This window comes from Diceros bicornis, chromosome 4 (genome assembly GCF_020826845.1).
Source record: "Diceros bicornis minor isolate mBicDic1 chromosome 4, mDicBic1.mat.cur, whole genome shotgun sequence".
Classification (NCBI taxonomy): Eukaryota; Metazoa; Chordata; class Mammalia; order Perissodactyla; family Rhinocerotidae; genus Diceros; species Diceros bicornis.
This window is the reverse complement of record NC_080743.1, coordinates 59,007,453-59,029,555: the sequence shown is the minus strand read 5'-3', so window position 1 is coordinate 59,029,555 and position 22,103 is coordinate 59,007,453. Positions and strand designations below refer to the sequence as shown.

Genomic DNA, 22,103 nt, shown 5'->3' with positions numbered 1-22,103 from the left:
CCTCAGTCTGGAAAATTCTTCCCCAGGATATATGTTTGACTCATTCAAATGCTGTCTCCATCGAGAAGTCTTTTTTTATGACTCGAGCAAGCACGAGCCTGCATGAGCAAGCTCACACACACGTACTCCTGGTCCTCTCCATCCTCTTATCTTCCTTTATTTTTCCTCATAGCACTTGTCGCTCTCTGACATTTATATATATCTGCATATATATATATATATATATAAAATACATGTATATATTACTGTCTGTCTATTTTATGTTTCTTCTCAATAGATTCTAAGCTTCATGGGGCAGGGAATTTGTTCCCTCCTGTAGAGAACAGTGCCAGACATACAGTAGGATTTGAAAAAATAGGAAGGGCATGACTCTAGCCTCAGGAACACCAAGCAAATTAGGTAAAAGGAGCACATGGATAAAAATAACAATCTGCATGCTGAATGGTGATACCTCTGCCCCCTTCTTTACCTGCTTCCTGAAAGCCAGGATTACACTTCCGGGAAGGCGATTAGAGGACTCTTTTCTGGAAAAAGACTCAGAGAATGGTCCCAGAGAAAAGGTCAACATTTAGAAAAGGTGAGAAAGCCACTAGATATCCTTTTATTCCTCCCTTCCCTCTTTCCATCCTTCACTCCTTCCATCTCTCCCTCCCTTTCTCCCTCCCACCTTCCCTTCCTTCCTTCCTTCCTTTCTTCCTTCCTTCCCCCTTCCACAAATATTTATTGAGCACCTACTATGTGCCAGAAAATATTCTAGGTGCACTCTATCTGTAAACAAAACTAACACAGCTCTTTGCCTTGAAGAGCTAATATTCTAGCAGAGTGTAATCACAAACCTGGTATATACGTACAGTTATTCAACAGCTTTTTTGTGCCTCATGCAGAAATATGAACGGATAGCCAAGGATCAGCAAGCACTGAGGAAGCCTCCAAAGGGAAAAAGATAGAAATCAAAGGACATAAACAGAGAAAAAGAAAACACAGGGAAATAGAGATAATGCAGGGAGTAGAAGAAAACTTAAAAAATGGTAGCTGACATTTTTCGAGAGGTACGGGAAGATTCATGAAATAACAAGATTATATTAAAAATAATTTAGAGGGGCCGGCCCTGTGGCTTAGCGTTTAAATGTGCGTGCTCCGCTGTTGGCGGCCGGGGGTTCGGATCCCTGGCGCGCACCGACGCACAGCTTGTCCAGCCATGCTGAGGCGGCGTCCCACATACAGCAACTAGAAGGATGTGCAACTATGACATACAACTATCTGCTGGGGCTTTGGGGAGAAAAAGGGGGAAAAAGGGAGGAGGATTGGCAATAGATGTTAGCTCAGGGCTGGTCTTCCTCAGCGAAAAGAGGAGGATTGGCATGGATGTTAGCTCAGGGCTGATCTTCCTCACATACACGCAAAAAGACTATTTTTTAAGAAAATAATTTAGAAATTTAATTAATCATAAATATAAGTTAGTAAAAACAATTAATGAAAGGAATGGAAAATCTAGCTGTGGAAATCTGTAAGAAAGCAGATTAAATAAACAAAGAGTTGGGGGATAAGGGAGAAAAATATAAAAATAAGAGAAACAACTCAGGAGACTAAACATCCGACTAATAGGAGAAAGGTGATGGGAGACGTTATCACAGAAATAAATTAAGAAACTTCCTAAGAACTGAAATTTGGGGATAAGAGTGGTAAGGATCTTCATTCATATAAAGGATCGGGAATCAGTTTAGTCTTAGATTTCTCTATAGCAACACTAGAAGATAGGAGACTTGAAGAAACTAAGAGACTTTGAAATCTTGAGGGAAAATGTTTTCCAACCTGAAATTCTACCCCCAGCCAAACTAGCAATCAAGAGTGGGGTGAGGATAAAGAGGACTTTTGGCCATTCAATGACACAAAACGTTTCCTTCCCATGCAGTGTTTCTCAGGAAGTTCTGGAGATATGTCCACAAAATGAGAAGTAAACACAGAAAGAATGAGACATCGGATCCAGGAAACACGGCTCTAACTCAGGAAAGAGGGGAAGGGAATTCCCAGACTCTTGATGAAGGGAAGCTCCAAGAAGGCAGCTGTACACCAGAACTACAGGCCAACCACCCCAATTAGAGCAGACGAGTGAAGGACTCCAGGAAGTGTCTCCAAGACAAAGGGCACTGCCAAGCGACTTGATGAGCTTTGACCACACTGAGAGACAGGATCAGTCAGAGAGTTGAGGGATAAATTAGTAATCAAACAAAGAAAATGAAAGCAAATAAATGAAATAATCCAGGCACATTTTAAATTTAAATTCATTTCTGAATAGGGAATACATTCACATGGTTGAAAAATCAAAATGATACAAAAAGCAAAAGAACTGACTCCATGCACCCAGTCTCCTCCCCAAACCCATTTTTTGTTAGTTTCTCATGGATACTTCCAATTAAAAAAAAATTATAGTAAAGAACACATAATGTAAAATTTACCATTGTAACCATTTTTAACTGTACAGTTCAGTAGAGTCAACTATATTCACATTATTGTATTCCAGTGTTTTAAAGTAAGGTATAAGTTAACGTGGATATGCTATCTTATTTTTCTTGCATTCTATATACATTGTTCTACACTTTGCTGTTTCCACTTTCCATTATACCCTGGAGATCTTTCCATGGAGAGCTTCCTCATTCTTTTGTCTAGTCACTTAGTATTCCATTGTGTGGATGTACAATAGTTGATTTGACCAGTCCTCTATAGAAAAAAATACTTGGGTTTTTTCCAATACTTTACCATTGTAAATGAATGCCACAATGAATAACTGTATACATGCATCGTTTCCAACGTGTACAGATACAGCTGTGGGACAAATTCCCAGAAGTGGGATTGCTGGGTTAAAGGGTAAACGCATTTGTAATTTTGCTTGATATCTCCGAATCCCCCTCCACGTGAGCTGCCCTGTTTTGCCTTCCCACTGGCAATATATGAAAATGCCCATTCCCTGAAGCCTCGTCAACAGACTGCGTTGTAAACTTTTGGAATTTCGCCAAGCTGATAAATGAGAATTGCTATCTCAGGGTAGTTTTAATTTTCATTTATCTTATGTGTGAGACTGAGCATCTTTTTAAAAATTTAAAAGCCATTTGCATTTCTTTTCTGTGAAATGTTCATGTTCTTTGGCCATTTCTCTATTGGGTTGTTGGTCTTTCCAGATAATTATTAACTGCAAGGAAAATAAAAAGGTTTTGAAGAAAGAGAATGGATCATAGTATATTACATGGCTCAATTGTGAATAATTGTTACAGTTTCATAACAATCTAAGCGTGAAATATTGATTTAACCAAAATTTTGAATTTAACTATATTGGGAAGGTAGAGGCAAAGTGTGTGTGTTCGTGTACTGAAGGGTAGGACATAGAGAACTAAATCCTCAACTTCCATAAGAGGAAATCAGTAAATAAAGTCTAAAATGGAAAAAAAAAGGAAAAAACAGCAATACTAACTAAATAAGATTATTTAGAAATGTGAAGGTAGGGGCTGGCCCAGTGGCGCAAACGGCTAAGTGCGCGTGCTCCGCTGCGGAGGTCAGGGGTTCTTTGGTTCGGATCCCAGGCATGCACTGACGTACTGCTTGTCGAGCCATGCTGTGGTTGCGTCCCATATAAAGTGGAGGAGGATGGGCACGGATGTTGGCTCAGCGCCAATCTTCCTCAGAAAAAAGAGGAGGATTGGCATCAGATGTGAGCTCAGGGCTGAGCTTCCTCACAAAAATAAATAAATAAATAAAGAAGCTGTACTTAAAAAAAAAAAAAAGAAATATGAAGGTAGGGCCGGCCCTGTGGCTTAGCGGTTAAGTGCGCGCGCTCCGCTGCCGGCGGCCGGGGCCTGGATCCCAGGCGCGCACGACGCAGGGCTTCTCCGGCCATGCTGAGGCAGCATCCCACATACAGCAACTAGAAGGATGTGCAGCTATGACACACAACTATCTACTGGGGCTTTGGGGGAAAAATAAATAAATAAAAATTAAAAAAAAAAGAAATATGAAGGTAAATGTCAGAAGAAACAACTAGAAGGTTTGAGGGCAGTTGCCTCTGGGAGCTGGGATTGGGAGTTGGGGAGGGGTGTGCCAGGGGCTATCATTTTTTATCAAAGTTATTTAAACCTATTTGACTTTTTAAACTATGTAATGCATTACTGTGATAAAATAAAATTAATTATATACAATTAAGAAGGATGGTGTATACATTACAATATAAAGCCTCCCCTTTTTTAATAGAGAAATATTATGGAATGTCATATAGAGGAGTGTTTATGCTAGTTATTAGAGCCAGAAAGGGTTAAAAGACTGAAGAAGACTCAACAAGGTCTTTTTCAAAAGCAAACAAACTCACATTTGCAGGAAAGTCTCTTCCAAAATCATAGGCCAACTTCTGATTCTGGCCATGATGGAGTAACAGTGACCATCCTCTACCCTCTTGCATTAAATAACTAAAAAAAATGAACAGACTATATGAAACGATGATATCCATACATTGGACAATAGGCAGAATAGGTCAGTGATCTCTGAGAGAGAGGAGACAAACGAAGTGAGCTCTAAGATTGCCTAAGATTACTGCCTGAAGAGAATTTCCAGGCTGCAGCACAGAAAGGGGCACCTGGGCTGAGTGCGGTGACTGGAGTTGAGGAGAGGGAGCTGGGAGTCTGGGGAGGCCAAGGTGGGCAGTTCGCAGGGTAGGGTACTGGAAAGGAGAGAGCTGCACAGAGAGAGAATTCCAGGGATCTGCAGAGCGTTTCTCTCAAGTCTTCAGCTATGTGCTAAGCAGGGCATGCATGCAGGGAAAGAAATTTCGGAAAGGAGGAGGCAATCCTCAGAGCTCAGACAGGGACAGGAATACTTTGTGTTCTCACAGCCAGAGTGGAAAGACCTTCTAATGGTTATCATTTTGTGCCAGTTATTAATGTATTGCCTCTCAGCTCTAAATTGATTCTTCACTGCCTGCTCTGTGAAAATAGAGCTGAGCTCTTTAAATATTTTTCCTTTGCCCGTGGGCACCCTGTTAAGACTTGTCCATGGAGAGTGCTGGAGAGACATTGCAGGAGGAGGAAGTTTTCCTTCTGGATCCTGGTGTGCTCTCTCCGCAGGTTTCTGTATCACATGCAGCTTCTCAGATGCAGCTGGAGGACGGCTCTTCCTTGGGAGCTCTATCTCAGCACTAGAAGTAGTGGCTGCTCCTGGTACTGCTATTCCTATATGCTTTTAGAGTTCTGTTTACTTCTTACTAGCCAATCTCCTGTTACAGTTAATAATTCTTTATATAAACTTTCCCTGTTCAAATTACCGTGTGGTTTCTGTCTCCTGCCTGGATGCTGGCTGATACATGGGCATCAGCTAGAGTCCTCAGAAGGGTATTGCCTCAGTCGCCAGACCAAGTTAGCCCTAAGCAAAAGCCTGTTTTAGTGGTTTAAGTGCAAAATGTCACTTGAAAGCAAGTCTAAAAGGATCAATCTGTTTCCAAGTAATGTAACTGTCCTTGAAAAAGGCTCGAAAATATTCAAAGCCGTTAAAAAAAATCCAGCACCAAACAACATAAAATTTACAATATCTGGCATCCAATCAGTAATTACCACACATGTAAAGAAGTGGAAAAATATGCCCCAAATGAGGTAAAAAAGCAACCAATCAAAACAGATCCAGAAATGACACAGATGATAGAAATAGTAGACAAAATATTTAAAATAGCTATTAAATAAATTCCATATGTTCAGGATGATAAAGAAACACATGAACATAATAAGGATAGATGTGAAGCATATAAAATAAGACCCCAATTGAACCTCTAGAGATGAAAATTACAATGTTTGAGATGAAAAATATACTGGATGGAATTAAAGTCAGATTAGACACTGCAGAAAAAAGATTGGTGAACTTGAAGACTTAGCTACAGAAAGTATCCAAAATGAAACACAGAGAGGAAGAAGACGGAGGAGGAGAAATCAGTGAGCTGTGGAATAATATCAAGCAGCCTATATATTTGTTTGGAGACCCAGAAAAGTGGGTAGAGGGGTGACGGAGAAATATTTGAAGAAATAATGGCCAAAAGACTTTTCTGTTTTGATGAAAACTATAAACTCTTGGGGGCCACCCCGTGGCTTAGTGGTTAAGTGCGCGCACTCCGCTACTGGCAGCCTGGGTTCGGATCCCTGGCACGCACCGACACACCACTTGTCCGGCCATGCTGTGGTGGCGTCCCACATACAGCAACTAGAAGGATGTGCAACTATGACATACAACTATCTACTGGGGCTTTGGGGAAAAAAAAAAAAAAGGAGGGGGATTGGCAATAGATGTTAGCTCAGAGCCGGTCTTCCTCAGCAAAAAGAGGAGGATTAGCATGGATGTTAGCTCAGGGCTGATCTTCCTCTCACACACACAGAAAAAACTATAAACCCATATATCCAGGAAGCTCAACAAACTCTGAGCACAAGAAATATGAAGAAAACTACATGAAAGCACATCATAACCTGCCTTAATCACTGCTGAACACTAATGACAAAGAAAATGTCTGAAGAGCAGCTAGAGGAAAAAACACAGTACGTAAAGAGGAAAAAGAGGAGCAGACTTCTTGGCAGAAACAACGCAAGCCTGAAGACAGCGAAGCAACGTGTTTAAAGTACTAAAAGATAAAAACTGTCAACCCAGAATTCAGTGGAGATATCTTTCAAAACTGAGGATGAAATAAAGATGCTTTCAGACATTCAAAAGCTGAAAGAATTCATCACCAGCAGACCTGAACTATAAGAAAAATTTTAAGTCCTTCAAGCTGAAGAAAAAATGATAATGTAGATGGAAATCTCCATCTACACAGAGGAATGAAGAGCGCCTGAAATAGTAAATATGTGAGTCAATGTAAAAGACGCTTTTCTTATTTTAAAATTGATGGATTAGGGCCGGCCCCGTGGTTTAGCGGTTAAGTGCACGCGCTCCGCTGCTGGCTGCCCAGGTTCGGATTCCGGGTGCGCACTGCCGCACCACTTCTCCGGCCATGCTGAGACCGCGTCCCACATACAACAACTAGAAGGATGTGCAGCTATGACACACAACTATCTACTGGGGCTTTGGGGGGAAAAATAAATAAATAAAATCTAAAATTGAGGGATTAAAGCAAACATAATTATGTGTGTGGCATTCATAGGATATGTAGAAAGAAAATGCAGGACAATAGCCCAAAGGCTCAGTAAAGTGGTATAATATTACTTGAAGAAGATAGGCTAGGATAAGCTAAAGATGTATTCTGTAATCCTAGAGGAACCATGAAAAAAAATTTTTAAGTATAGCTTAATAAGCTAATAAAGGAGATAAGATGGAATCTGGGCTACAGGCATCCACAGGGGCATGTCCGCTGCCCACTCTGCAGACAGAGCCCAGAGAGGGCCCACAGAGGCCCAGGTGTTCGGGACAGAGTAAGTACTGTCAGAAAAGAGCTTCCTCTCCTGCCACCTTCTGGCAGTAAATCCACCTATTTTTTCTTTTTTTTTTTTTGTGAGGAAGATCAGCCCTGAGCTAACATTCATGCTAATCCTCCTCTTTTTGCTGAGGAAGACCGGCTCTGAGCTAACATCTATTGCCAATCCTCCTCCTCCTGTCCCCCCCGCCGGAAAACCCCAGTAGATAGTTGTATGTCATAGCTGCACATCCTTCTAGTTGCTGCATGTGGGACGCAGCCTCAGCATGGCCAGAGAAGCGGTGCGTCTGTGCGCCCCCGGGATCCGAACCTGGGCCGCCAGTATCGGAGTGAGCGCACTTAACCGCTAAGCCACCGTCCCGCCCAATCCACCTATTTTTAACTCTGCTTAAATGCTTTTGGCTAAAAGAGAACCTGCCGCTTTTGGTCCCCCGGGGGGCCACAGTCTCCCCGGCTTCCCCGCCCTCCCCAGCCCCAGAAGGCTCATGGACTGCTCGGTGCTCCCAGCTTCCCAGCCACCTGTCCCAGAAGAAGAGGCCCATCACTGCGGGCCCTCGCTGTGGGCCCCCAGACGGGCAACCCCTCAGCCCGAACGCAGATGTGTGAGAGAACCTCTAGAGGGCGCCATGCACATAGGCACCGTGGGAATGGTGCCCGCAGGTTCATCCTGGGAGGGAATGGGGCGGCAAACTCGTGCCCAAGAAGGGTGTACGTGTGTATAAAGGCGCACTGTGTGAAAAGGGTGTGCTCTGCTGCGAGTGTGAATGTTTTTGTGACTGCTTATGCTATGAAACGTAAACATAACAGCCTCTGCCCTTTTGGTCATGGCACCCCCTCTGCCAGGCCTGTCCTCTCTCCTAGTCCCCCAGCGAACACCCACACCCTAGCTCGCAATCTGCCAACCATCCCTCAAGCCTCTCATCTCTCCCAAAGCCTTCCCTGACAACCCTGCCCACAGGCCCAGCCAAATGGCCCTTTTATTCCGGTCTACGCACCTGGGTGTAGCGCCAGGCCTGCGGTGTGCTGAGCCTTCGATGAGTGAGGAATGCTTCCAAGGCCCTTTTTGGGGGCCTTTCTAGGCGTCCACTGAGAGCATCCCCATTTCCCACTGTCAGACCAGGTCCTGTCAGGCCTGGAAGGGCACCCAAGTGACAGGCCTCAGGACACCAGCATATGCTGGGGGTGGCGAGGGCACTCAGAGTCCCTGGGAGGAATTGTGGTGGGTGTCTGTTTGTAACGCCGGGTGTGGGCTCGTGTCTCTGTGGACACATGGACGTGAGGAAGAAGGCCCGGCCTCGCCCTGTGTTTGTGAGTGTGTCTGCATGTATCCTTAGGGCCCTAGGGGTTGTTTTTGTGTCCCATGTGGCTGTTTCCAGAGGGTGTGAATGCGGCACTGCTCTCCCCCACATCCCTCCTCTTCCCTCCCCTGGGCTTTCCCAGACTCCACGCTTTGTCCAGTCAGTCTGGCCGCTGCCCTTCCCGGCACGAAACGCTGTTTGTTTAGTTGGGACTGTCAGCGTGGTTTGTGTCGGCGATGGTCATCTGTTGGATGCCAGCCCTCAAGCGTGTCACCCTGTGTGACCCTGGAAGCAAGTGTGGCTCAAGGTGCCTGTGAGCCCCTCCACCTGTGTGCGGCTCCTGTTTGTATGAGTGTTAGACAGTGTGATGCTCCTGTGTGTGCCCGATGCCTGTGAAAGGTGTGAGTGTGGCTTTGAAGTGTGTTGAACATGCATGCTGAATGTGTGTGGAAGTGGCAAAGGAGTGTGTGTGTCAGAGTTCCTGCCTGTGGTGGAGGGGGCGGAGGTGGCCTCTGTGCCTGAGGTGCCTGGCTGCCCACTCTAGCCCGGGGAGGCCCCTTCCACTTCAGCTGTGTAAACAAAGCCCCTGCCTTCCTTTCTGAGGCCCCTTCAGTGTTGTAGTCCCCCAGCCCCGCTCCCTGAGCAGTGAGTTTGATTGACTGTGTGGGGTTGCAAGGTTGTGAGGTTGTATGACTGGGTGTGAATTGAAGTGTGCAAAATTGTGTGTGAGTGTGGATGAGAGGCCCTAGTGTCCCCTGGCCAACACCAGCCTCTCAGGAGCAGGTTGGAGGACCTCAGGCCACTTGAGCTGAGCTCTCCCAGGTCCCTGGGCCGGTTCATCCACCCTTTTATAGCCAGGCTTGGTGGCAGCCCTGTTATTACCCTGGGCCAGACGTTGTGGTGGATGCCAAGAATTTGGTGCTGACTGTCTGGAACAGGGGCCATATCTGTACCCCTGCCGCCCCCGCCCAAGCCCTGCCCAAGGCCAGAAGCCAGGCCTCCCCAGGGTCAGGTCCCAGGCCAGCATCATTGGATTCTGCCTGAAGCTGTTCTTCCTGCTCCGAGCCCAAAATGTCTCTGGCTGGCCTGGCCCCAGCACATCTGGGCTATTCCCTGTGTCAGCACCACACTTTCCAGTTTGTCATCCAGGGGCTGAGCTACCCAGCCTGTGTGTCCCCACCACTTCCCACCTGCGTCCCTCATGCTAGCTCATGTCCTTCATCCCCACCTGTGTCCCCCATCCCAGTCCATGTCTCCTAGTCCTAGCTCATGTCTCTCCATTACGATCCCTCTCCCCTCCAGCCATGTCACCACCACATCCAGCCCACGTCCCATGTCCCCCCAGCCCAGCCCATGCCCCCCAGTTTGCTGACTGCACAGAAAAGGAAGGTGAGGGAGAACATGTAAGACTTTGGGGCTGAGTAGCTCTGGCTGGACAGGTGTGGACTGGGCCCAAGTCCACTCCTAACCCCAAAGCATCCAGAACTGGAGGGAGGGAAAGAAGAGGGTAAGGGATAAGAGAAATTCTGGGATGGAGGGTGGCCTGGGACCTCTCCCTTCTGCCCCAGGCCTGAGAACAGGCTGAGCCCAGCACAGCCCCCTGCTCCCATCAAGGGCCAACGTTGCAGGCCCCCAACCCGGGGGACAAGGCTTCCAATCCAGCCTGGATTATAAACGGCCCTGCTCCTCTTCCCTACCCACAGCCAGAATGAGAGCAAACAAGAAGAAGACCTTGCTGAGGGTGGGCGGGCTGCCCATCTGGAGCCAGCACAGCTCACCGAATTGGACTCCCCTCGCCTCAGGGCCCTGTGCTTTGGTGTGGGGCCAGCACAATCACAGAATGTCCAGGCCTGGGGGCACCATCTGGCCATCAGCATGTTCTAAGGGCACCCCAGGTACTGGGGTGCGGCAGCAGGAAGGAGGTGGCTTAGCCTGGCTTTCTCTTGCCCTGCTGTCATCCTGTCGCCCTCTGCCCCACTCCCCCAGTATCTTGCTCAGTCCCGTATCTGAAGCGATTCCGTTTTGTTCTGTGCTGTCCTACCTGCCCTATCCTATCCATCAGTAGGTATTGAGTCTGGACTGTGAGCCCCTTCCTTCCCTCTTGCCAGCCCCTGCCCTCATTCGCACCTCCAGCCCTTGCCCTCAGGCCCTGCCGCAGGTGTCATCTCCCCTCTGCTTTGTCCAGGACACCCTGGGCTGTGCAGACCTTGGTACCACCTGGGCCAGGCAGCCTCAGGGTCACTGGTGTCTGTCCAACTAAGTGCTGACCCCACACCCACTCCCCATTACATGCTCTGGGAACTAAAACCTTGCCTGACAGGAGACCCCACAGGACCCCGGAGCTTCCTGAAGCCCCAGCCTCAGGGGAAATGAAAGGGGATCTTTGAGGTGAGTGGTGCTTCCTCCTTAATCCCTGCTTGTGGTGGTTTAAGAGGGTCCAAATACCAGCTTCAGTTCCTGGGAAGAGGCACATCTTCCCTTCTGGGTCATCGCATTGTGGGAGAAAACAAGACGGGGGCTCAGGACAGCTGAGTTCCAGTCCTGGCTCTGCCGTGGACATCTAAGTGACTATGGGTAAGTCGCTTGCTCTCTCTGAGCCTCAGTTTCCCCATCTGAGGTTCGGATTTGGCTCACCCCGTCCAGATCTGAGGTTCTTTGATGTCTTTCCCCCAAAACTCTGAGTGACTTTGGTGGAGGGGGTGACAGGACTTGTGGGGCAGGGTTCCAGGTGGTGGTACAGGTTCCAGCGGTCAGAGCATGGTGACAGTCAGACCCACTTTGAATGTCAGCCTTACCAGGCCGTGTGACCCTACTCAAGGGACATAGCCTCTGAGACCTTCGGTTTTCCCGTCTGTGCTATTGGGTTGGTAAGGTTTTCAAGGTCACGAGGCTCGCAATGCACATAAGACACTGGGCACAGAGTCTGGCACAAAGTAAGTGCTCAGTCAATGGAAGTCAGCTTGTTCTAGCTCCTGCCCCCAAACGCCTGGCCCTTTGCAGTCTTCCCATCCCTGGATTTTTGAACCCACTAGGCCCGCCCCATCCCAGCTGGCCAGACTCTGTCCCCAAGGTCCGGGGATTTGAGGGATCCTGCAGCCTAGGCCAACTGCTATGGCTCCTTCACGGGACAAACCCACACTCCTCAGCCTCAAGGCCCTCAAGACTCTGCCCAGTCGTGTATCTCCTCCTCCCTATGTCCTCAGGCATGAGTGTGCTTTTTCCTCCATGTTCCCACAGTCGCCTGGCATTTAACCGCATAACACCTGGTTATATCGTCATACGTGAGTGTATGTGTGACTGATTCCTCTTCATGTATCAATTGAAGAGGCTAATTTAGGAGCTTATTCGAGGGTAGAGACTGTGTCTTCTTTGCATCCCCAGTACCCAGGATGGGGCCCCGCACTCAGCAGGTGCTTAATAAACGTTGATTGAATCCATGAACAATTGGATGGGTGAGCCTACCTTTTCGGTCCTGTCTCTGAGCCTCAGACTGGTGCACCGGCCGCCCTTGGTTCTTTCCCCACCTGCCCTCCCACCCCCACTCCTCCCTGCTCTGCCAGCAGGAGACCTCCCTCCTCTCCAGGGTCTGGCTGAAATTCCATTTCCCATGTTTTATGAGTACAGAGGGGGAGAAGACACAGTCCCTGCTGCCCAGGGACTCTCACAATGCAGCTGGCCAGAGCCACAGGGGCACACAGGAGGGGCACTCATGCAGGGCCCAGCCTGCCCACACAGTGCCAATTAGAGAACCTGGTTGGGATGAACCCCAAGGGTGCACAGCTGGGCAATGAGAAAAAGGCACCTCCTCCCTGGACCAGGGCACTTGGCTGGGCACGTGCAGCCCAGGTAGATTTTGGCCCCATGGGCACCCCCCCACGCAGTGCCCACCTGTACCACCCTGATCTCCTCCGGCCCGGGCAGGGCTACAGCTCCTGAGGAGAGACCTTTGATTGCTTCACCTGCTCTCGGTCTTTCGCTCTCTGTCCCCTCCCTCTCCTGATGGGATGCAGGATGCTGGAGCCATGCCCCGCCCCAGCACCAGCAAACTCTCAGCCTTTGGCCATAACATTTTAAATGAATAAAATAAAATTACAACAGATTATAAAGGAAACCAATTATATTGAAACAGTTATCAAAACATTTACAGTTTTTGGTATAGTAATATATATGCTTCTTTATTAACACATTAAAAACAAGGACGGTCTAACAACTACAGACGTTTCAAAGTAGTGACAAGAGTAAACGATATTTCGAGATATCTTCAAAAACCATAATGCAGTCTGGAAACATCTGTGATTTCTGTTGGTTACAAAGTCACAGGCACTGTTCAAACTGTTGTGGCTTGTCACCCGAGTACATCAGAGAACGTTAGATGTCAGTTACAGGTGAGTGAAAGTAAAGATATAATTTTTTTCCTATCTAGGTTCACAGCCCCCCTGAAATCCATAGACCCCAGTCAAGAAGCTCTGATGACAGATGGACTAGGAAGAAAAGGAGAAGAGCATCCTCGATTGAGCCATATACCTCTCTGTCATTTGACCCTTAACACCAATCCTGAGAGACATGTATTATAACCCAAAACTTCTGATGAGATCCTTGAGGCTCAGAGAAGTTGAATGAGTTCCCCAGGGTCATCCAGGCCCAGCTTGGAAGCCCCTGCTGCTCCCTCCACATGGAGCTGCCTCCTTAAGGGAGACAAGCCACAGAACCAGGTGTTCAGTTGAGCCTTTGGCCCCAGAATCCCCTTCCTCGCCCGGCCCCGTGACCTGTGGGGTTTAACCAGTGTACAAAAGGGTGATGGCCCTGGAAATCACACACACTCAGTTATTTTTATCTCCAGTTTATTTTTTTAGACTAAGAGCAGAGTATGAAAGTCACAGCCAAAGCACTTGAAAAAGGCCCAGGAGGATGGGTGGGGACCACAGAGGGTGAGCAGGGCAAGGTCCTGGGAGTTGGGTCCTGGCTCAGGGCTGGAGGGGCAGGGTCGTTGTTGTCTCACGGTCTCCAAAAGTGTCTGTGCGTTGCATAGGTCCTGTCTTCACAGAAGACAAAAGAGGGGCCAGGGGGTCCCCCAGTGGGGGGGCCTAGCCTGGTGGGGAAGGGGTCTGAAGCTGGAAAGGGAAGTCAAGGAAGGTCAGGGGATTAAGGAGGGAGAGGGACTCTGTCCATCTGTACATTATATATAGAGATATAGAGTCTGTACATGCCTGCCTGGCACCCCAATGCCCACCCCCTGTCACCCTTGTCCACTGCCCGCCCCCCCAGGGGTGTCTACTTGTAAACTTGGATTCAATCCAAACCACAATCCTGGGAGTGGGAGTGGGGGGAGGAGGACATGCTTATTGCTGTAAACAGGGGAAGGGGGCAGCAGGTGATGCCACCCCCTTGCCCATCTAGTCCCCTCCCCATGTTCTGCCCCTAAAAGAGAGTGATGGGGTGTCTCCCATGCTTCGATTTACTCTCTCTGGGGCATATTTGTCTTTCTGGGGGGACAAACGGGGGAGGGCACCAGGGGTCAGAGAAAGGTACCCGGGGTAGGGAGTCCTGAACACTGCCCTTTATGGCCCCCCAGTTTGGTACCAAACATTACCAGAGCCACAAGGCCACCTGGGACCCGTGGCTGTTCCTGCGCCTGGTCCACTGCCCTATGTGGTGGGGAGGGGACAGAGGGGCGGGCACAGATGCTTGTGTGCAGACCCCACGTCGTCCAACCATTAGAGGAGGGGTCTAGGCCCCACTGGCTAGGCTTCCCTTGGAGAGGCCAAAGGCTCCCTGCTCTGTCCCAGCCCCGCCCCATCTCTCCTCACCAAGGGAGAGGGCAGAGCTAGGAGGCCAAGAGTGTCATAAGGAAGAAGGCGATGCCCACCGCCAGGGGCAGGTGTTCCCGCTTGGGGCTGGTCCCGCTGATGCTCTTCTCCAGCTTGGGCACCTGGCGGTTCTCTCCCTCAAAGTCTTCTGTGGATAAATGAATAGACAGACTGGTGAGGGCTGGGCTGCGCGCCGGGGCGCGGGCACGCGGCAGCGGCAGCGGCAGCAGCAGTGGAGCTGGGGACGTGACCACCCACGGGGGTAGGAAGGATCGCTGCCCCAGGGGAAGGCATGCGAGGTGAGCAGGCACCGGGGAGGGGGCTGCGGTTCCAGCAGTGGCCACAAGAGGGCGCTGCGCAGACTCACCCAGCACGTTGATCTTCACATTGGGGCCCATGGTGAACTGGGGGAGAGTGGGGACCGGCTTCTCCCCGGAGTGCGATGCTGCGGGGTGGGGTGCGGGTGGGGAGAGAGGAGGGGAGAGTCAGGGCCAGGATCCCCTCCTCCTGCTACAGCTGGGGAGCGAGTCCCCCTCGCCTGTGCCCTCCGTCCCCACCCCCAGGAAGCCAGGGGAGCCCCAAAGCAGGGGAGCCGAGGATGCGGTCGCGGCTGGTAGCCGACTATACTCACTGGAGGCGCAGCAGACGAACACCTTCATCCTCAGACACTTCCAGTGCAGGTTGTGGGTGGGCGTGGCTGGGGAGGAGACTGGGCCTGAGTCGCTTTCTCCCGATTTACACCCCGCCCTCACTCAGAAACTCTCCTTCTCTGGAAATGCCCCTCCTGGGCAGTCTCCTTCAGTAGCTCCCCTACCCTTTGGGCACTGGTCACTGCGGCTCCGCCATCAGCCCTAGAAGCCCCTTTGGTCCCACCCCTCAAGAAACCTCGACCCTGAACGTCCCTCACAGAAACAGTGATTTTGCGACCCAAACTTCAGACTGTTACCAAACCTCTCTCATAGCCTGACGACCCTGTCTGAGCTGACACCCTGAGGCCCCCTGTCCCCACGCTTCATCCCGGGGTATCACTCCTAGCGACGGAGACCGAGACAGCCGCGTTGGCCCGCCTCTGGCCCCTGGGGACCCCACCCCCTGGCTGTTCACTCAGACACTTTTAGGCCCCGCCCCGGCCCGCCCGGCTGTCACTCACAGATGTAGTAGTACTCGTGGCCGGCGTGGAACTCGTAGCCCAGCGAGAAGGCGCTGTAGCGCTGGAACTTCTCCGAGAACTTGATGGGGCTGTGGGGGGCGTGCGGTCGGTTGCATTCCCAGCGCTTGAAGCCTTGGCTGGCGTTGCAGGTGCGGTAGCCGGCCCGACTCACCATATACAGCACGTACTGCTCCACCCCGCCTCCGGGCCCCGGCCCCGCCCCGGGGCCCACCCCTGAGCTATTGTAGTGCGGGCAGTAAATATCCAGATAATCGTTCACGTTCACCTGCACCGTGTAGCCTTCTCGCCGCAGGCTGTGGCGGAAAGGAAGCGGGTCAGAGAGAAGAAACCCCAAAGCCAACCCGCTTTCCACCTCACCGCTCCGCAGACCTTCCCCAGGGTCCTCGGAGCCTCCCGGCTTTTCTTCTGAGCTTCCTCTCTTCTCAGTCCCTGTCTCCATCCCCAGGGCCCTAGTGCCGCCAGTTCCTGCACTATCCTTCCATGCCCACTCTTTGTTCTGTCCTTCTCCTGGTGGCCACCAGAGGGTAGCAAAAGCGCAGGGAACCCAGGCTGCTGCCAAAGGAAAAGAGGCGGGGAAGAAGGGTGGAGGGAAGAAGGGAACGTATGCTTTGGTTACCACAGAAACGGCGCAGGCCCCTGCGACTCCCAGACCCAGGCCCGGATTTCCTCTGTCCATCCCCCATAATTCACCCAGTGGGGAGGAGGGATAGAAGGAATGGAAGGAAAGGGTGAAAGTGGGAGGGATGCGCACCCTCCATCGCCTCTCCCAGCATGCTTTCCTGCCGCTGCCAGTCCACCCCCAAGGCTAGTCCGACAACACCTGCCCTCACATTCGCAGGTACGAAGGCTTCATGCATATACATGCATAAGTTCTATGGCACACTCACAAATATGTCCACCGCCCACTCACAGGCGGCATACACATAGAAAAGCTAGGTTGTGTATGTGCCTGACTTGCATGCCAGTATTGGTTGACTCCAGCAATCTCAAGCTCTCTCCCTGCCCTTCACACACACACACACACACACACACACACACACACACACACACAATGGCACATGCTCTCTCTACAGTATCAATAGCCTGTGTACCTTGAGTCCCACTGACCTCCACCCAGAGGCCGTGGGCAATTGGGTCCCCAATAACGTGACATGACACATCAGGGAGCTAAGGGACTCAACACCAAGGCTCCACGTGGGTATCGTGCGAATCAGCAAAAACTTCTGTCTCTATACACCTCCTCCCTCAACCTGGGCACCACTGCCCCCTTAATGATGCTTGGCAGAGTAATGGGCATAGTGCCCAGACGAGATGGCTGTGCCTCTTACTTCCATGATCCTTCTATGTGACAGAGAAGCAGATGCTGGGTCCCTCGTAATCCCCACCTGCCTTGCTAGGTATCATCAGCGTTGGTCTTAACACCCTTGATGGTGGTATTGAGTGGTGTGGGGATGGGAAAAACATCTGGATGGAGAAAGAAACTCAGAGAAGTAGGCAGGAGTTTCCCCTAATTTCCTTAGGGTAGGAATGCATACATCTTTGCAGTGAGAGGGGAGCATGGTGGACACAGGAAAGCATGGGATACTTGGCAAAATGTCAAATCATTGGGGTCCCTGGTCCCTGGGAACTCCCTGAGGGGAGAGACTGGCTCCCCACGTCACCAGGTACTTCTCACTTCCACAAACAGTAATTAGATCCATTAGGAAAATGAGCTTGGAGGCCTCTTCATGAGTGGGGCCTTCAGGGTCCCTCCCCACCTTACCTTATCCTACTTCCTTGGCTTTGCCTGTGCTGCCCCCTCCCCAAGCACTCCCTTCCAAGCCCAGCAGTAAAGCAGATAGGTGAGAGCTGGTGCTTGGGCACAGCCTCCTTGAGTCATCAGGAATGCCACCAGCCCCACTCGGTTCCCACGGGAGTGATGGGTCACTCAGGCCCCTCCCTGGTCCTGGCACTCAGGTGGGCAGGAGTCTCAGCCTGGGGCACTGGGAGCAGGAAAACGGGTTAGACCAGGCCTAGCTCCCAGCCACCACCCCAGTTGCCTCTCTATCCCCAACTCCAAAGTCTACTGTTCCTCCCCTGCAGGCTTTGAGGAGGGGGCCACCGGTGGTAGGGTGTCAGCATGGAGCAGCTGCACTGCCACACTGGGACCTCTGTCCTTGAGCCTCACCCAAGCCTCCAGCCCTACTCTGAAGTAGCCCCTCCCTGGGGCTCTGCCCAGTTTCCCCTATAACACACCCCATTCCAGCAGGGAATAAGCCAAAGCCAGAGGTATTCCTACAGGTACCTCGGTTTCCTCAACCGGGTGGGCACTAGCCTTACAAAAATGTTGTTGCTGGGCAACCACAGGTGAAGAGAAGCCATCTCTTACCTATCCCTGGGCTGGGTGGCATAAGCAGCCCCTGTAATGCCCCCCAAGCTGGGCATGTGGGAGACAGACCTGCTTGTGAAATGGCTGTGCCCAGCTGGTATCTGGTGGACAGTGGGGGCAGAAAGGCTGGGTGCCAGGAATCCCCAGCCACAACTCCTGGGAGACCTGAGATGCCTGCCTGGCTTGGGCGCTTTAATTGAATCTGTCATCCTACCTGCCCTGGCAGTGAAGAGGGAGGTGCCGCTAGGCCCGGGCGAAGCTCTGCAGCTAACCACTCCTCCAGGGCCACACCCCCCCCGCGGGGCGGTGGGGACGCTAGGATCTGGGGACTGGTTGTGCCTGTCCCTTCAAACAGTTCTCTATTCTTCCTCACTTCATCTCCTACGAGCCTCCCACCTCTCTCGCAGAAAGGCAAGTGTCGACACACCCCACCTGGAGGGGGTGCCCCCTCACCCCGTTATTTCGGCTCTCCTCGCTCTCACTGCCTCCGGTGCGCATTCCGACCCCTCTCTTTCACTCCTTCATTGCCCCGCCTGCTCGAGCCTGGCGGGGGAGCGGGGAAGGAGCAAACCTCTCTCCCCGGGGCAATTAGGGGCAGGTAAACAGGGTGTCTAACAAGACCAGGGAGCAGGGAAAGGATCCCAAGGGGCCCCGAACTTGTTAAGTCCCTGCCCCCCACCCTTAGAGGCCGGGATGCAGAGCTAAGGAAGTGGCGGAGGGATGTAAAGACACCAGACCCGGGTTGTCCTTCCCTCTAGCGCGCGCGCCCGAGGCTGCGCGCCGCTCGCTCCAGCAGGCGAGGCCGGACCACGTGTGCGCGGCGTGGGGCCCGCGCGCCCGGGCTGGGAGCGGGTGGGTGGCGGGAACGCACGCGGGGCGGCGCGTGCACGCTGACACCCCCGCACCCCGTCAGGCGCCCTCGGCCTCCGCACCCCGCCGAGTCTTGCCCTCCCGGGACTGGGTCCCCGGCTTCTCCGGCCCGCGTCGAGTGGGAGGGAATCAGCGCGCCCCACATCCCCCGCCCCTCCTCCCTGCGACAGCGGCGGCGGCGAAGGTTTATTGATCTGCAGCGGCGGCGAAGAGCGAGAGACTCGCTGAAAGCGAGACACACAGCAACGGAGTGAGACGGAGACACGCCGAAAAGGGAGATTACCGAGACCGATTCACTGAGAGGGGAAAGGGAGGGAGACAGGGAAAGAGAGGGGTCCAGAAAGAGAGGGAAGAGGACGAGAAAGGAGAGAAACTTGGAGAGAAGGAGAGACGTAGAGGCCGATCCAGAGAGGCCCACCGACAGCAGAGACGGAGACGGAGAGACGCAAAGAAGAATATTAGGGATAGGGAAGGGAGTGCAGGGCAGAGACTCGGTGACAGGGAGAAAGCAGAGAAAGACCAATAGGGACGTAATAGAGCCTCAATAAATATTTGTTGAATGAATCTTTGAATGAAAGAGGGATCAGCAACAGAAACATTTCAGTGATAAAGAGAGAGGTAGGGAGACAGCTAGAGAAAGATGTTCCTGAGCCTTCTTGAGATAAGGGCGAATACTAACACCCTTGCTCAGTTCTGCAAAGAAATGAAGCACAGACCAGGGGGCAACTATTTGGCCACTGGCTGGTCCTCCCACCCCCACAAATTCAGTTCCGGGCTCAGAGGACCCTTTGACCTCACACTCTCGTGCTTCTCTCCAGTATAGTCCCTCCATCCCTAGTTTCTAGGCCAGGTTGGGAACAGGTCTCCCCTATTCCAGGGGACCATACAGAGGGGCTGAGTGGGGGGCAGGGGGCGAGATCGCGGCCGCTGTGCAGGGCACTGCCCCCAGGTCTGTCAAAGGGGGCCGCCGCACGTGTCCCACCAGCACCCTCCCACGTGACCCCAAGAGGCGGGGTCGCAAGACCCTCTCCACGTGACCCCAGGGGGCAGAGACCCTCCGCACGTGACGCGGGGGGTGGGAGCCAGGAGCCCGGCTCACGTGACCGGGTGGAGGGGGCGCGGGAGCCTGTGGCTCGGCACGGCCCCGCCCCCAGCTCCCTGGCCCTCTCCACTCCCGGCTCTGGAGCACGTCGCTCTCACGATTTATGGGGCCGCGGCTGCCGCAGTGAGGGAGCCGGGGAGCCCGGGCGCAGCGGCAACAAAGGCCGAGGAAGAGAGGCGGGGGCGGCGGCGGCCTCCCGGCCGGGTGCTCACCCCCTCCTACCTCTGCCGGTCCAGACCTGCGGGGTAGCGGGGAAGATAGAGAGGAGGCTCCCGGAATCCAGGCTCCCCCATCCCCTCCTAGGGCTTTCACCTGCGCCCAGGTGTATGCGGGGGAGGGGAACCTGATCAACAACATCCCCCCCCACCCAGGCCATTCCCGCATCCCCCTGGCTCTGGCTTCCTCTAAGAACGCGAGGGTCCCCGAAGGGTGGTGGGGAACCCAGGGCCCCTCACCTGCGCGCTCTCCACTCTCCGCCAGACTCTAGCAGGGCGGGGGGCGGACATGTGAGTCTGGGGGAGGGGGACGAGTAGATAGAGCAGGGGAGTCAGCCCCCAGAGGCCCCCGGAGTTCTCTGAGCCCCGCTCCAGGGGGGAGGGGCCGAATCTTCACCCCAGAGGTTTCCATGGGAAGCGAGAGGGGGGTGTCGCTGGCTCATCCCCACCCCCAGTCTGACACTCCGGGCGCGAGGAGGGAGAGAGGGGGAGGCGCGGAGCCCCAAACAACAAAGAGCGGAGCGGTGAGCGGCAGCCCCTCCTCCGGGACGTTGGGGGTCGCGGCCGCCCGGCCCCCTCCCCTGGGGCCTCGCCATTTGCTCCCGAGTCGCCCTCCGGGGTGGGGAGCCAGAGCCAGTGCCGCCGCTACTTGGACAGGTGCAACAGTGACCCCCGCGTCCCCAGGGATCCCCCCAGTACACAGACACGGGGGCTCGGCGGGGAGGAGAAGACAAGGGCAGCGAGGACTGAGCAGAGCGAGAACCTGGTCCCGCAGCCGGCACCCAGCCGCCGCGCCACACACCCAGGGAAACCACACGGCCGCCCTGACACCCGCCCAGACCGCGGCGGCGCCGACAGCCACCCAAGCCCAGACGCAGCCGGCCACGCGGACAGCGACCGCAGCCCCCTCCCCGACCCGTCGCCCGCTCCCACCCCCAGACGATCGCCGACGCAGACACACAAATCACACACTCAGACACACACACACTGACAGCCGCACACGCCCGCTCACACTTGGAGCCACACGCCGTCCCTAGCCCGGGCGTGTGTGTGCGTGTGTGACACGCCGACATCTCCCTGCCTTCTTCTCTTTCGCCAGTACCCCATGTTTCCATCCTAACCAAGCAGCACCCCCAGGGCCCCCAACTCGGCGACCCAGCCCCAGCTCACCCCAGCCAGGCTTATCCACACAACCAGGGCAACCCATTCGCCTTCGTTCTGAGGAGGTGCTCGGTTGGACTCCATGCCTCAGCTCTGGACGCCACTTTTAAAAGCAGGAGTCCTAGACAGAACCCCTCAAAACCCTCATGGCTGAAAACAGGTCATCCCTGGGCCCCCCAACTGCAGCGGCCTATCTGGTACTCCTAAACCCAGCCCGGTCTAAGGGGGTAAAGATGGGGGACTGTGGGATAGGGGTACGCTATTCCAGCGGTGGGTGTGGAGAGAAGCCAAGGTGGGGTGGGGTGTCCCCGAGCAGCCTCCTCCGTACGGCCCAAGCCCTCCTTACTACACCCTCAACAGCCTCTTTCAGACACCCCCTGAGTTTCACAGACGCCCACAGAGTGTGCCCCCGCTGCCTCACCTCCCAGCCCCCAGCTGTGGTCTCCCAGGACTCCCACCCCAGGTTCCCCCAGGACTTCCCCGGCCCACCAGCTCCCCCTCTCGCAGACGCGGGACGCACGGGATCCCTGGGCCCCAGACTCACTGCTGGTTGGAGCTGTTCCAGTACACCGCATGCCGGTTTCCCAGCGCCCCCCCGGGCCCCTGGGCCAGCAGCGGCAGCAGCGGCACGGGCACGAGCAGCAGCAGCAGCAGCAGCGGAGCCGCCGCCATCCCCGGAGCCGCC

At 53.2% G+C, this 22,103-nt stretch overlaps 1 protein-coding gene across 3 annotated transcripts; it reads right to left on the bottom strand.

Annotated features, from left to right (window-relative positions):
• Window positions 1-12,878: 12,878 nt before the first annotated feature.
• EFNA3 (ephrin A3) lies at window positions 12,879-22,090 on the bottom strand. Of its 3 annotated transcripts, XM_058539361.1 has the most exons (5): window positions 21,963-22,090; window positions 15,682-15,995; window positions 15,163-15,228; window positions 14,899-14,976; window positions 12,879-14,679 (listed from the first exon to the last, which is right to left on the bottom strand). In XM_058539361.1, exons 1-5 carry the CDS (start codon window positions 22,088-22,090, stop codon window positions 14,549-14,551), a joined length of 717 nt encoding a protein of 238 aa, XP_058395344.1. In that variant the 3' UTR covers window positions 12,879-14,548. The 3 variants fall into 3 exon arrangements, with proteins under 3 accessions (XP_058395344.1, XP_058395342.1, XP_058395343.1); XM_058539359.1 differs by lacking the exon at window positions 21,963-22,090 and having other exon boundaries at window positions 15,682-16,472; XM_058539360.1 differs by lacking the exons at window positions 14,899-14,976; window positions 21,963-22,090 and having other exon boundaries at window positions 15,682-16,472.
• Between the last annotated feature and the right edge of the window lie 13 nt (window positions 22,091-22,103).

Coding starts and splice junctions, on each gene's coding strand:
- EFNA3 (XM_058539359.1), bottom strand. CDS start 16,378: ATGGACAGAGGAAATCCGGGCCTGGGTCTGGGAGTCGCAGGGGCCTGC. Junction 15,229..15,681: donor CCACGAGTACTACTACATCT/GTGAGTGACAGC, acceptor TCTCCTCCCCAG/CCACGCCCACCCACAACCTG. Junction 14,680..14,898: donor TGTGAAGATCAACGTGCTGG/GTGAGTCTGCGC, acceptor ATTTATCCACAG/AAGACTTTGAGGGAGAGAAC.